The sequence below is a fragment of the Betta splendens genome, chromosome 3 (genome assembly GCF_900634795.4).
Source record: "Betta splendens chromosome 3, fBetSpl5.4, whole genome shotgun sequence".
NCBI classification, from domain to species: Eukaryota; Metazoa; Chordata; class Actinopteri; order Anabantiformes; family Osphronemidae; genus Betta; species Betta splendens.
This window is the reverse complement of record NC_040883.2, coordinates 4,635,554-4,651,483: the sequence shown is the minus strand read 5'-3', so window position 1 is coordinate 4,651,483 and position 15,930 is coordinate 4,635,554. Positions and strand designations below refer to the sequence as shown.

Here is a 15,930-nt window from a genome sequence, read left to right as displayed (position 1 = left end):
TCTTTGAGGGGAATCTCTGACGGGCGATCTTCATCTCCTACACGCGGCTCTTTAGCGCCCCTCGGAGAGAAAGACCGTTATCGCAGACGCGTCTCTTGGGGGGAGGGAGGGGATGTGGGGGGTGGGAGCATAGAGCCGGTTGGGAAAGGAAGGGCACCGGGAAATTGGGCACAGGGTGTCAGCTGCGACAAGGGAAACCTGACACAGGATAGATCACATGATTCAGTGTGGCTGATGAGTGCCGTCACTGCCAATACAAATATACAAATAGTGTATATAGGGAACCCCCCCCCCCCCTCCGTCCCAGCCTATTTGAGAAAGCGACGAGCTGCTGATCTAACGTGGCTTAAAATGTGTGCCTCGTTCCAATCACCGTGAGGCAGCATCTTTGCGTATCCATCATTCAATTAAAATGCAATACTCGTCGCCCCCGTCCGCTGATATATAATTAGACTGGGGAGCGGGGATTCCGCTGCCTTTTTTAAGCACAGCTCTTCAGATTTCACCTCGAAGGCATATTTTCATTGTGTTACTCGTTGGTTAAACAAGGCCGTGTATCCATTTGTTAATTGATACAATTACGCATTATGCGTAATGGTCACGTAGGTCTCCAGGCGCGCATCAATCACTGGTCTATTGACCTGCCAAACGCCCCTCCAACAGTTCCTGCTGGGACTGCCCCGCTCTCTAATAGAGAAGGATAGAAACATCATCGTCATTAACTCCGGGACGGACCTCTGGCCAGACTGGAGCAGAGGTCGGATTAAAATAATAATAATAAATGCATAACAATGCCAGCTCTACATGAAATATGATAGATTGTAAACAATCTAAATTCTTTGTTGAAAGAAAATTCTCAATAAATTTCATTAGTTTAAGTGTGATCGCTGTTTGCCTGCGAGAAAAGAGAAGGAAAGTAATTTCTTCTGCTCTGTCTGTTAGTGATAATCGACACGACTTGCAGAAATATCTTCGGTGTTTATTTTTTTTTTTTCTAACGTATTTGACTTCATAAAGAGGTTTCCACATGTTGCCGTGTTACAATTCAATAAAGTGGAACAATTACAGCATTTACAAGACTTTTCTCCACGAATTGGTGAAATCGTTCTTTCAGAGAAATGGGAGAAGAGACTTTCTACCGCGCACCTTAAGAAACCCCAGTGTTGGACGTGATTGGCAAAGACATTATTCTATCCTTGGTACCCTGCCGTTCCGGGATTACAGTGACGTCACGCTGATACCCCTGCATGGATGAATGCTAAAGAACTATAGAGCCACAAATAATAGCACAAGCACAGTCCATATCTTGCAAGTCTTACGTTATCCCTTAAGCCTCCTTCAGCTAACACAACAACAAATTTTTTTGCACTTAATGACGCTTAATTTCATTTCTTATCGGGTCCTCGGGGGGGATTATTCATTCATATAAAACAATCTGCAGCTGGTGCCAGCCTAAAGTCTCCCTCCTATGAGTGAAGTCATCTATTATTGAGCGAAAGGCCGTGCGTGGAAATGTGTGTAAGACGGTGGATTTGAAGTAGAATTGGTTGCAATCGATCAAGGGTGAAGAATATTGCTGATGGTAACAAAAGAAGCAGCTATGTCTTTCTCGCAATTTGGATATCCGTACAATGCAACTTCACAGGTAAGAGACCGCTTTTATTTCCGCAAACCTTTCTCTACACATACACACATTAATTTCCTTTTTTCGGCTATTTTACTTTGTGACACTACAGTTTGGAGGATTTTCTCTAATAAGAGCACGTTGAGGGGCGAGTGATGTGATCCGACTGTATCGGGAGTTTGTGTCGCGTGGTGATTCTGCTGATGAACCAAATATCGATAAACACGCAGTCGTGTCCAATTACACTGAATTATGAATGAACTCACGTGTTTTTCTGATGACAATAGAGATGAGTGTCACCTATTGCACGCGCACGACGTGTAGCGGGGCTCTAAGTCACGCTCCACACATTCGCAAACTTTCTTCTTTCTTACTGATGAGAGGACACGCTGCTTTATCGTGACAGCAAAAGGGTCTTATTCTAAACCGTGTTATTGGCATTTAAATGCGCTGTTTCTGCGCCTTCTGTCTAAATACGAAAAGTTCTGGGAAAGTAAAGTTGGAGAGGGGACAAAAGTTACTTTTCTGGCAAGACGTCACTTAACTTTTATTTCCTTGCTGTGTTTAACGTTCAGAAAAATTACCCTAAGTGTAAAATGCATTTTTAATTTCAATATAAATGGTTGTTTTTTTTGTGCGGGGAAGTTTAACAGGAGAAAATCACTTATTTCGCATGAATTGCAAACACCTTTTTTATCCTCCTGGCAAATATCCATGTGTTGTTTATTACTTCTATATACTTCATATACATATAAATGTTATTTTCTTCTTAAGATGCAGTGAATGGACAAAAATGTGACATCGCTCGGGCTATTTACTCGCGCATGTAGTAGACTACTCTCTCTGATTGCTGTAATTACCCGAGAGGTGACTTACCTCAAATTAAGGCAGGTCACAAGTTTAGATAATAACACGTGATTCACCGTAAACTATCTGAAAGAAAGCGGTCCACGTTTTCCGCCGTTTTAAGATGCCAGGGCGCAGCAGCCTTGCGCAACTTGTTCAGCTGGGCGTCTTTTTGCACAGCATCACCCTGCAGCCACTTCACAGTTGTCTCACACATCCACGCAGGAGCTAAATCAGCCAATGACCATTTCTATCCACGGTTCTCTTCATGCAGTTTTTCGTGTCGGCAAACCCCAGTACGACTTGCTGCGATTCGATTTCCAGGTCGGTCTCTGACGGGACAGGCGGCTCCCAGACCGCCGCCGCCGCCGCCGCCGCCGCCTCCTTCTGCTGCCCGTCCTACGAGAACCGGCTCCTGGCGAGCAGCCGGACCGAGCTCAACGCGGCGCTGGGGGTCTACAGCTCCCCCTACGCGGCCGCGGCCGCCGCCAGCCAGAACTACGCCAACTACTTCCCCTACAGCACCGACCCGTCCGCCATCTACTCCACTCTGGTGGGCTCACGTCGCCTCATCTGCGGCGCAAACGGGGGGGAGGGCGCCTCGGGCTGATCGATCAGCCGGCTTCTGTTGATCAATTTATCCCACGCTGCAAAAACGGACGAGTCGTTGAATCCAACGTCCAGTCTTGTCCGTGATGTGCAGAACGAGCGCAATCAGCCTGTCACTTACGTGATGCAGAGTGGTGCAGAAAATAGACAGAGGGGCTTTATGATTGGAAAACAACGTCATTTCAATTTTTCATAGCAATAATTGGTTCCAAATTTCCTTTTGAGTTCGTTTGCTGAACTTATGAAGAATGTGTTATTCCACTGCTTCATTTGTGCCCCTCCTAAAGTCAAATTGATGGTTCATCACAAACTAAATGTACATGTCTGCCCTATTTTATATGAAAAATCCATTTTTATTTATTATAATGTCTGTGAAAATATAATTAATTATATTTAAAGAGCAATACAGTTAAAAATACACACAACCATTTTACCATTTATAATTAATTCATCAGCACATAATGTTTCATGTGATGCTATACATTAATCTATGTTTATTATTAATAATAAGAGACATAATTCCATGTGTAGGCTTGTTTTTGCAGTGACATGCTCTCACTTTATTCTATAATAAAACTGATTTTTTGGTACATTTTAATTCATAAATAATCAAATGCTGAGAAAAGCCTTCAGTTGACTGTGTTGCTGTGTTAAAGGAAGTGTCTCCTCTGTTCCAGAACCCCCAGTATGACATTAAGGACAGCACAGGCACTTTACACTCTGGCATCACTCAGACTGCTGCATACTACCCTTATGACCATTCCCTGGGACAGTATCAATACGACAGGTAAGGTCTGTTCATTCCTGGCCGCTGTGTGCAACATGAGCTTCAGTAAACCTGCCGAAAAGTGTTCTGGCACTTATCATCAAAAGCAGCCATTCACTTGGGCCGTGCACCACATTCAGATCAAAGGTCAGAGTGTAACTCCAGACTGATACCTGCATGGAGTGAAACTGTAGCGTTTTCAAACAGCAGGGGGTAGAAGTATAGGATGTCTGGGTGAGTAGAGTGGTACCCTTCGCTTACTGCACTAATGGCCTGCGTCTGTGATTCTGTGTCCCTGTGTGTGTGTGTGTGTGAATCTGCTCCAGATACGGGACAGTAGACTTTAATGGCACGGCCAGAAGGAAGAACGCAACCCGTGAAACCACCAGCACCCTGAAAACGTGGCTGTATGAGCACCGCAAGAACCCGTACCCCACCAAGGGCGAGAAGATCATGCTGGCCATCATCACCAAGATGACCCTCACCCAGGTGTCCACGTGGTTCGCCAACGCCAGGAGGCGGCTAAAGAAGGAGAACAAGATGACCTGGTCCCCGAAGAACAAGGCCAACGACGAGAGGAAAGATGAGCTCAACAAGAGTGACCAGGAGTGTGTCACCAAAGGTAATCTGACTTCTACAATATTCAATGAACCAGGGCTCAAATAAAACTAGAGAGGCTAAAATGACACAGTAGGCACAGTTTCAAACCGTGTGAATCGTCTCTTTCAAGACTCGGGCGACTGCAAGGAGGAGAAGGACCTGCATCTGAGCGACCTGGACGACATGGACGACGACGACTGTGACAAACTGGACAGCGACTGTGAAAAAGCGGCGGCGGACGAGCGGGACCTGCAGCGGGCCATGGCCGCGTCCGCGTCCGCGTCCGCAGCGCCTCAAAAGAGAGACTGCGGCTCCGAGCTGCACCTGAGCCTGAGCAACAGCTTCCACGCGTTCCCCGGCGCCCTCAAAAGCGTCGCCGCCCTCCCCCCCCTCCCGCCCGACTTCCTGGACCCCGTTGTGGCCAAGGCGCCCCCGGCGGCGGGAGCCGCGGCCCTGTCCCACTTCGACGCGGCCGATAAGCCGCGGATATGGTCTCTGGCCCGCACGGCGGCGTCGGGGCTCATTCTGAGCCCGCAGCAGCACAGCTCTGAGCCGAGGACCAGCAACTCGGCCGGGGACTGCCAGCTCCAGAGCGCCAGGCTCACGGCGGCTCCCGCTGGACAGTGTGGCGCAATGAGAAGCCTCCACGAAGCCGGTGGAATCACCAATGCTGAGAGCCCCTTCTCTGAGGGCTCATCCTTGCACTCTAAAGTTTATGGCCCTGGCAGCTACAGTCACAAGGGCCTCCAGCTGCACTGTCCATCCTATGCTGCCCTCCCAGACACATGCCAGTACTCCACAATTGAAGGTAGGTCCTCCTTTCCTACTGCACGTAAGGATGTAGAGCCTAAATTCTGCAGCCTAACCGGATTCATGCATTAAAGACACACTATAGGACTGTCAGGCAGATTTCACGTGCATTTGGTTGTGTTGAAGCCTATTTTCTGGGTCAAGAAGTAGCAAGACACTTTTGGCCAACTTGCACCTTAGTTGTGCTTTTTTTTTTTTTTTTTTAACGTTGCACAGGATTCTCTGGCGGCAAAGCGGAGGCACAGTCGTCCGACCTCAGTGAGGCCTGTGGGACCCTGCAGGAGGACAAGGTCACTGCATTCAGACCGGTGATGAAGAGGTGAAGCAGGTGAGAGGCTGCACTTAGCAGGAGGACACAACGAGCAGGGACACAAGAACGCCATCAAACCCTGACAAGCACACACACACACACGCACACGCACACACGCACGCATGCACGCAGGCACACACACACACAAACACACACATGCACACGCACGCACACACACACACATGCACGCGCGCACACACACGCACATGCACGCACGCATGCACGCAGGCACACACGCACAAACACACACTTCGTGTAGTTACAACAAGTAGAAAATACTTGTTATAATCATTTCTAACCCACTTCTCTTCTCTTGTCTCTTCTAGATTTCTGAAACCTTCCCTACAATAAATAACAGGACATTAATTATGCACTAAAAGACACACTGGCGGAGGGCGTGGCCTCTGGGAGCTACCTGGCTGCTCCAGTGGGAACGGTCAAACTGTGGACGTGGCTATTTTGCACAGCGTTGTTTGTTTGTTTTTTTTAAATGGTGTTTAAATACTTTATGCAAAAATTCTAGATGCAAAGGTATGAGAATGGCTATATAAAGACGGCCGCATTTGTGTATGGCAATCGTGTTGTGCAACAATGTATTTCTCCGTGTATTTATTATTTTGTTGTATTTCTGTTGGTTATTTAACGTGCTCCTCGGTTGAAGTCGTATCCTCGCGTATCGTTTCGTTACATGTTGCGTTCTCCTGTGGCTTCGTGTCCCTCCGCTTGCTGTAAAAGAGAAAAAAAAGCTCGTCTGACGTAAAGTTGGCTCCAAACGGACTGGATCCAGCTCACCCCCCCCTTCCTCCCCCCTCTCCCCCCCGTGTTGCGCGTGGACCTGCAGATTTCTGTCACTGTGCTACAATGTGAGTTTCATTCTGTGTTCGGCAAAAAACAATTTTTTTTTCTAACAATACATTTTTTCCAAGAGCCTCCGTTTCCTGTGTCCTGGTTATTTATAGAGCTCCGCCGCCATTCGGGCCAATTAAAACATTCGCGGATGTGCGTTCGATCAAAGTGGACGATCTTGACTCGACGCACGGAGCCGCGGCGCTGACGGAAGGTCATAATTCACGGGAGGACGTGAGCGAAATCCACGAGTTGCGGAAGAAAGGGGGCACCGCCGCCCCATTGTCAGCGTCTAATCGGAAGTGGCATCAAACACTTTGTTACTGTTCAGAGCGGGCAACGAGGCAGGGCCGCGGGATGAATGCCGCTCTGTCTGCCTCTAACTTAACATTGTGTTAATTAAAAGGTCATTTGTAGGATCAAACCCAGCGGAGAGATTCACATGGTCCACCGGAACCCCTTTGATTCGGCTGCTTTGCACGCGGTCCGTCCCGTCCGCGTCGAACTCGCCCACAGACAGCTGGAATAAGATGGTGACTGGAGCCCGATGCCTCCGGGCAGCCGAGAAAAAACGCCTCCATCTCCACATTTTCCAAGTTTCAATATCAACGAGTGCCGCATTAAACGACAAAAGGGCGCAAAGGGTGTAAACTAACCGCTGCTGGTTCAGACGCACTTTCTATGAAACACATTCACTCTGACGAGCGTGAAACGTTTCTGCAGGTCTTCAGAGAAATGGTAACTTCTGAACAGCTCGTCAGTTTTTGCTTATCTTTGCCCTGACGTCGTTCCTTGATATGTTAAAATTAGTGAATTTGATTTGGGGCTCCCTGGAAATAACAGACCTGCAAAGCGTCGTTGCAGCTTGTATTTGTGGGATTACTCTTGTAAACGTCCGCATTAGAGCGTTTCAGGCCCAGTTCTGGGGTCCTGTGTGCGCCTGGCGTGTCCTTGGCCAATAGCTGTTAGTAATGCATGGAGATAAACCCAGAATGAGGATGAGGAAGGTCAGGAATAATAATTTTGTCCTATTTAGGTTTAGAATTTTTTTATTTTTTTTCCAGTTTTATTCCTTCACTCTTAAGCTTAAACCGAATTAATCCGCAATTGCCAGAGAGAAAACAAAGGCATTAGGGAATAATATGACAAGACTAATCAAAGGTTTTCACCAATGACTATATTTCTTTATGAATAGCACTATAGAATAATAAAATACATTATGAGGTAAATAGAGCCACTTTCTATGAGGCAGGACTGTCAGCTCTTCATATAAGCTTCTGTCTAAATCACTCAGGAGACGCCCGTTAATGACAAACTGCTAACGGGGAGTGTCTCGTCAGCAGTAATCAGCCATGACACCTGACCCGCTGCTCTTTACATTAAAATGTAGGGTTGGTGTGTATCAAATATTTACAACCAGATTTAATTAAACTGGAGGCTGTAAAGAAAAGCTGCTTTATGCTGCTGAAGGTAACGATGCATGCACAATGGGATTAGCAGCATGGCGGTACCAGGGGAAGCCCAGATAATGGCCATGATGGGCTCATATAGCTACGCATGCTTAGAGCGGCTAACAGATCAATTAGGCCCTCCTATACGCGACGTTTTACATATGGCTGAAGCATCTGCACGGAGGAGAGACAAGCGAGAGGCACGTCAGACAGGTGTATGTGACAGGAAGCACATCTGGCATCAGGTCCACACCAATGATGCTCACGTCCATTGAATCAAAAGGAACCCAATGTATTTCTTAGTTGTAAAATTAAGTGAAATCAATTAAGTGGGACTTTTGGCGGTGAAGGACAAACACAAGGCGTTTTGTTTGTATCACATCTTTAATCTGAGATCAGACATAAAGTCATGGTGAAGTACAAAATAATACATTTCTTACACTGTATGTGCACAGTTAAATCTCCCTAATACACGCCTTCCTCTTGGTAAATAACATTTTCATTAGGGAGGGGGAAATGGGGCATGTCTATGACAGTATGATGTTTGCATAATCCAAAACAGATTTTAGATAATCTGTGAATGAGGCACAAATATGCAAGAAAAAAAAGAAAAACAAGCCGCAGCAAACACGAACACTTTAGCGGGTTTGACACGATTAATCTGTCAACGCTGCCTGAATGAAATCAGGAGGCGTCTTTATGCTCATACGCTTGTTATTACATCCATAAGTGTACATTCAGATTAGCCCCCGCCTCCTCGCCGCTGTCACGGTTCACCGGCCTTCGCTGGGCCCAGTTGCTGCTTTGCACCTCATGCGCTTTTCAGGGCAACAGGCCGGCGGATGGATGGCTAACGCTAATATCTGATATTATAAACACTGAAGTAGGTGAGTGTGGGATTCACAATGTGTGAAGCAGTAGTAGTTCAAGGACAACACATGTTCACCCTGTTCACCAGGAATCATTTACATTCACCAGTAAACGTGGTCTAGATATCGCGGGACAGCGAGGCCAGAGCGGAGAGAAACCCCGTCGCTGCTGCGGGTCAGGCGTACGCGGCATCAAGTGCACAACTGTTTGTTGTGTGCGTTTTGGCCAAGCGCACTCTTTAGGCGGCGCCGAGCGGCTGAACAATGCCAGTTATTGTGGCGTGTTGCATAATATGATGCTATAGGTCAACGAGGGGTTAACCCCCGACAAAGCCCCGTCAGGGACATCCGTCACATGTGTACGTCGAGCGTCTAATGAGCATGTGCCGGCAGAGGAAAAGAGCAGGAATTATTCTGACACGATAGCAGTGACCCCATGGTATAAATAGGAGCCATGATAACAACAACAACAACGTCTCGGACAATAATTTGCCCTCTGGTCTGACAAAGGAGCCAGCGTGGAGGTGCCATTTGATGTGTCCCACGCTGGGCAGCAATGGCTCATAAAACTAAGTCTTTGTACCAATGGCTCAGAGTTCACATGAGGGGGACAATATACACACTTCATTACATTTTGTCAAAAGGCGCAATGAAATGTGTGTGGGACATTGTTTCTGTGCATGTCCCCCTCCATGGAATTTCTGATTGCCGATGTTGCTACAAGGTCCCTGCTAATGAGTTTTGTCAAAGACAATTATGGACTTGGTGCACCGGCCAGAGAGGGGATGAAGAAGTGGCTTTGTGCGGTTTGGGTGGATGTTGCATTGCGACCCCTGCTTCCTTCCGTACCCTGTGTTTGACCTGCGCTGCGTGTCCAAAAAAAAAAAAAAAAAACACAAGCCTCTGTTCCATTATCAGGGCTGCACCCGAGGCAGAGTGATCCGCTCCACCAGATCTGGGACCTCTACACACATCATGTCCCCAAAGTGATCCCAGGACTTTCCCAGGGTTGTCTGTCATGTGCAGACGTCCGTCCTGTCCACTGTTTAGAGCCTGAATATGTTCTTTTTGTAATCAATTCTCTTCTATTATTTTGTCTACAGCTTAGAGTTCAAATAACAAACTTGTGAATTTTTATGTTGAATACAAATACCTGGACATGTGGATTACACACTGTTGTACAGGATGAACTGCTCTCTGGAGGTTTTTCAGAGCCTGTTTAAAATACTTTCTGGAAAAGTAATAATGTACTGAGTCACATAACTTAGCTATACAGTTACTCCAGTTTGGACGAGCGTCCGTCTGTCACCTCTGAAGTGGCCGTCGTTCAGTGACACTCGATTCTTAGACCAAACACAAACAGTGAATGAAGCAGAAAAGTGCAATAAGGTCCCACAACAACACAGAAGTGGTGAGATCCATTTTTCCTGAATGTGAGCAGCCTGAACCGTCTTCACTCTCATTATCTTGTTTATTCTCTCGCGGTGGTCCGTTGGACCAGCGCGTCTCTGTTGCCGACCTCAGACGCGCATCAAAATAATCTTGTGTGTCATTTTAATGCCCTTTAATAATCCCCCCCCTCATTTCATTTTTAATCTCGCCCTCTCCTTCTGTTTTTCTTCCCCTCCTGTCGGTGTTTAGCGCCGGCTGCCGATGCTCCATCTGACTGTTAAACACAACAAGTCTCAGATTCTTGCTTCTAAACAAGTCGCGGAACCGATGTAAATAACAGAAACAGATTTTTGGCATAAATAAGATGTGTTGTGCTGTTCTTTGAACCACGTTAAACATTGGACTGAAAGAGGCAGTTCATTCACTCTGATTCACGTTGGTACAGAGTGTTTGTACAGTATATGGTGGTTGTGTGATTTATTAATTAATTAATTAATTAAAACCATTTAACACACAATCGATTGTGACCACAGAAACTACTGTGCTCCCTCTAGCGTACACAGTCCAATGCCTCTGGGTACTCAATTATATTTCTTGTAATATTCCTTTACTTCAAGCTGATCTTAGCATTGCAGTGGCTCATTACACATTGACTGAAGTCTCGGTTAGTTGAAAACACTTTTTTTCAGTTAGAAGCAGTGACATCACAGTATGGAAAAGCTAATGCTTCTCATATATTCATTCTCACCTGGAGGACGACAACTGGGCAAGTTGTGCTTTAAACTACTGTACACAACTGTCTGTGGACACACACAGAGGCCACATGGGCCTGTAAGTCGGTAAGTGAGTAATTTAATGTGAAGTCACTCTGACTGGAAACTCCATTATCCTGTATAGGTTATGTTGGGTTGCCGTCCCGTGAATTCTATTTAATTTGCTGACCTTTAATAGCACCTTTAGTTTGGGAGTTTTTGCTGGGATGAACGATTATAATCACGCAGGCACGTAGAAGCCACAGAATGATTGTACGCAGATAAGTGGAAAGGAAACATTCCATATATCTGTACGAAGTCGAGCGACGCAAGTGTGTAACTTCACATTACGCGGACACAAATCACATACAAGGTCGACGCTCGGCGGTGATTTAGGGACGACTCCGAAAAATCCAGTCGCTCAGAGTTTATTTTGGTGGAGTTGTTTAAGTGACAGCTTGTGGAGCAGTACATTTGGACGGCAGACAATAACAGTGTTCAGCAACAGCATTCTGCAAAGCAGCAGCAGGTCTATCAATTCTCTTCAATTTATGTCTCCAATTTCCTGAGTTCAGCCGGTGCCAACACCGCTGCAGATTTGACAGATGAAGTCCGGCGCGTGAAGCCAGCAGCTTGTCTCTCTCGGAGGCTCTACACCTTGTTTCCCCCCTTCTTCACAGATATGCGGTGCAGCAGCAGTAGCGCCTCTAATGAACAGCCTCCTCCACCTCAGCGCAGTATTTTCACTACATTAGGTTCATTGGCATCATGCAGGCGGGAGGAAAACTCGCAGCGGGGCTCTGTAACAGTGCGGTTTCGACAGCGCTGCTCTCCAGCGGGCTGCACTCGAGGGTCTGCCTCTCTGCGTGAAGCTCCTGTGTAGGATTAGACACCGGCGTGCAAGTCAAATGATTGTTAGCTCTAATGGAGTCTCCACACCTGCCTGATGTCTACACCGCTTCTGCTCACTGCTACTCACAGCCCTCATGCATCAAGCAGACACACCAAGGAATGCAGAGGCATTTCCAAGAACACTGTATCCGTGATTACAGAACATATCATTACTCTGACAATGCCGACCTCAGAAACCTATGCATGCAAAGTGACTAAAAATTACAGAAGTGCACCTTGAAGCAATTATGTCATGCTGAAAACTTACAGAAGGCTCTGGATCAAAAACAAGGGTAATTTACGGCACTGGAGATGGCCCCGTGGCCTGTAAATCAGATGACATCCTTTAAATATGTTTTACAGATGCCGCGGGGAGCGAGGAATGACTTTGTTTATCGCCACCGAGCTGAAGGGGCTCTCGTCGGGAGACAGCGAAGGGCCCCACAACAAGCGGCGCGGCCGAGAACGGGGCAGCGTTGTCGTGGCGCAGCGGCGGCGGTGACGCGGCTTTGATGCGGCGCCGCGATAAGAGGCCTCACACGCCGCGTTCTGCAGCAGCAAGGTAAACAGGCGGGGGGAGGGGGGGAACGTTCACTCCTAAACACACCACGCTCATAAAAGCACAGGTCGCATTATTCACGGGTGGGACCCCCCCCCCTTTGGGCACGCAGGCAAATATTTGAACCCTCCCCGACGCTGTGTAAAATGATGGAGCGTCATAATTACGCCCTTTTTATTGGCCGTCCTATTCCAGCGATGACTGATGCGGCTCCCAACCCTAAGTGTTTCCATTTGCACTTTCATGTGGCGAGCGAGCGGAGGAGCCGTTTCGAAGGTGGGCCGCGGATATTTACGGCGCGACGCGGAGTCACTCGCAGTCAGGCGACGGGACCCCCCCCCGAGGGGCCGGCCGCCAGGAAACCCTCACCCCACGCGCGGGGCACGAGCCCTCACGCGGCCCGCTGCGCTCGCATTATGCGGCTGTCTAAAAATAATAACTGACACGTTTCTTCAGAATCGCTCAAGATCAAGAGCCCAGAGGAGGCGCGGAGGCCGATCCTGCAGGAACATGGCAGAAATAAATCAATGACCTCCCTCTACTGGTCAGAGGCCAAACTACAGCCGAGCGAATCACCAGCCCTTCGTCTGCACGAAAGGTCACCAAACGTTTGTCAAGGCATCCTCTTAGCATATATTGTACTTTCTATTATATGTATTTTAATAAGGAGGCATTTCATTTAATCAAATACTAAAAAACGTCAAAGCGCGGCAGGAAAACGCGTGTAACCTATTCAAAGGACAAATGATCTGCAGCCTGCGATTGTAAATCCCCTTAAAACCTGCGGTTGACTTGAATTACACAGCACCAGGCAAAAATAAAGACACGTCCTGTCCTTTTTTTAAAATATGCCATAAATCCTCGGCATAATACTGTGGGCAGCGCGGGACGTGATTGATGGCACCAAGAGCCAGAGATCTGTTGATGAGCAACTATTAATAGAAGGAACCTTAAACTTTCAGACTTCACATCCAAGCCAGTAAAGATGTTTTGTAATCCTTTGCTTTGGTTTAACTTTTCCCCCCATTGTCCCCATCTGTAGATCTGCTCTATGTTTTATGCCGTCTAGTTTGAAATCTAGATTTATGACACCAATATGTTCTTTTCCATGCTTTAACAGCCTATAAGGCATTATGGGAGGGCTCCCTTAGTGAAAACAGATATTTTCCTCCATATTAGGAGTTATGGGGAGAGTGATCCCTAAAAATGAAAGCCATAAATCATTTCCCTCTACGATTATGCCATTAACAGGAGCATGGTTTTGTCGTTTAGGTCATGCTAATAGTTTGGGCTTGAGGTTGTGGCCGTGGGGAAGAAACACAGTGCGACACGCGCCCCCCCCTTTTTGCCAGCGCCACTCGAGTTTGTCTTGGTGGTCTCGTGTTAGTGCTGCAGCCTCAGCGGCCCGATGGCTGCGCACATTACCCGCATCTGCTGTGGATTTCGCCCCGTCTCTCCCCTCCGTCCTCCGAGCGGAGCTGCTATTATTGGGCCCGATTGTGGTCTTCCAGCGAGACCCCGTGACAGACTATCAGAGCATTTTGCACTCCGCGAAAGGCACCGGATGCCAGCGGAGTACATATTAAATTTGTTGCTAATTTTAAACTTGGCACGCGGGCCGCGCCGCTGCCACTGGTTTGCTGGAAGCGGGCGGGTTCAGCCCCACTGCAACCACAACCACAATACAAACAAAGCATATGGAACAGCAGCGCAGCAGCGCACTATTGACAGCAAATGTTTAGAGAGGGAACTTTCAAAAATAACCCAGTGTAATAGAATTAGTGGCAGAGAGGCGCCTGGCAACATGTTTTTTTCCACTTTTAACCCGTGTTCCAGATTAAAATAATGGTTCGAGCAGCAAAACCAAAACGAAAGCAAAGTACAAGGGGGCGTTTGTGTGCTGAGATAATTGCCCACAGTAACTCATAGGGCTGGGAAATCCTGGGCATCTTGGTTCTTAAATGTATTTTTTTAATCCACTGCAGCCTGAGCAGGAGACAGAAGCAGCTGGAGCATCTGGACACATTTCATTCCTACCTCGTCCCGCGTTTATTAGCGCCCAACAGCCTCTGTCGCCCATTTACATTTTGCAGCTTTTAGCGATAAAGCTCCAACAGATTATTATTTTCTTTCATGTGTGTGTTTGTGCGCTGACAGCGAGTACCTCCCCGGGGTCCTCTCCGGTTCTCCTTCCCTCCAGTTCACGGCTATTGTCTAAGCGGCTGCGTTAAACAGGAAGCTGCTGTTGGCCCCAGCTGCATGTGTCACCCATGGAACTGCAGTGACCTCTAGAGACAGATGTCTCCACATACAGTGAGGAGGCGAGCTGACATTTTGGGCCTCGGTCGCCCTTCAGCCAATTAAACCGCAGCTCCACGTTCACGCGAAACCACACACACACACACACACACACACACACACACACACACACACACACACACACACAAGAACGCGTCAATAAAGGAGCATTCCGTAGCAGACGGGCTCTCACGCACTCGAATAAACACAAACAGACGAGACCCGGGGCTGCGCCGCACATCATCGACATCGTCTTCTCTGATCTAATATGTTTAGCAAACATTCATTTATTCTCCCCAATCAATAACGCCGAGCGGCGTGTGTTTATGACTCTGCCTTTACTCCGCTCGGTTCATGTGCAGTTCATCCGGGCCGAGACGCCGGCCTCCCCTCTCGCCCTCCGCCTCCTCCAGTCGGTGGCTGTGTCACGAGCGCCCGCGTTCCCTCGCGTTGAACCCAACCGGACCGCATGCCCAGAAGCCCGGATCAAGAAGAACTGGGGGGAAACGCAGTTTAATGTTATATTCTCAGAATGGGTATTTCTGTCGACAGCTTTGAGTTAAAACCTCTGTTCACAGGAGGCCGAGCGGTGTCTTACGGCTCCTCTAAGCAAATGGAAAGTGTTTTGATAGGGAAACAGACGGACGCGTGCACATTTCCGGCTCATTTTGATGTGCAGGACGGCCACACCATGAGAGACTATAACCTTCATTTGCACTATGAGTGCAGACGTACTCCAGCTTAAGAAAAAAAAACAACCAAAAAAAAAAGAACGATTATACGGCATCTTCAAACACGCTGAGCGATTCGCTATGGAGCCTTTACACTTCGAAATTCCCGAGGTGGAAAATTATCCTGAATAAAACGTTCCAAAACGTAGCTGTGAATCAATATCAGATGCAGGCTGGGTTTTATTCCAGGGAAACCGGCGCTTGCTTTAACTCTCCACCGAGGAACGCCGAGTGTCTTGGAAAGAATAGAGCTCATTCATGCTCCCAAGCGCAGTGAGGGTATTTTATATGGGTAGTTATTATTGTTATCATAATTATCATTCTGCGTGTACCATAAAAGTGGATGATGGAGGATATATGGATGGCTGAGGCTGTAAATAATGGTTGTGGTGCAGGGCAATAAACCCGTCCCCTTTATTCTATGGTAAAATAAATAACATGTGTGCACATGGAGTATTCAGTGCACATCCATGCTCATCTGGAACCTGTTCCGTGAGGTCAGAACTACGGTGCCACTATATGTACAGTAGAGTACAGTAGGACTGCTAATGTGGCTCAGTTGGGCTCAAAGTGGTG

General features: G+C 47.5%; 1 protein-coding gene across 2 annotated transcripts; it reads left to right on the top strand.

The window, feature by feature from the left end:
- Positions 1-369: 369 nt before the first annotated feature.
- Positions 370-6,492, top strand: irx6a (iroquois homeobox 6a). 2 transcript variants are annotated; one of them, XM_029145227.3, is made up of 7 exons: positions 370-1,645; positions 2,745-3,023; positions 3,757-3,866; positions 4,172-4,467; positions 4,576-5,253; positions 5,472-5,583; positions 5,892-6,492. In XM_029145227.3, exons 1-6 carry the CDS (start codon positions 1,580-1,582, stop codon positions 5,576-5,578), a joined length of 1,536 nt encoding a protein of 511 aa, XP_029001060.1. In that variant the 5' UTR covers positions 370-1,579; the 3' UTR covers positions 5,579-5,583; positions 5,892-6,492. The 2 variants fall into 2 exon arrangements, with proteins under 2 accessions (XP_029001060.1, XP_029001061.1); XM_029145228.3 differs by having other exon boundaries at positions 372-1,645; positions 2,795-3,023.
- Positions 6,493-15,930: the final 9,438 nt, after the last annotated feature.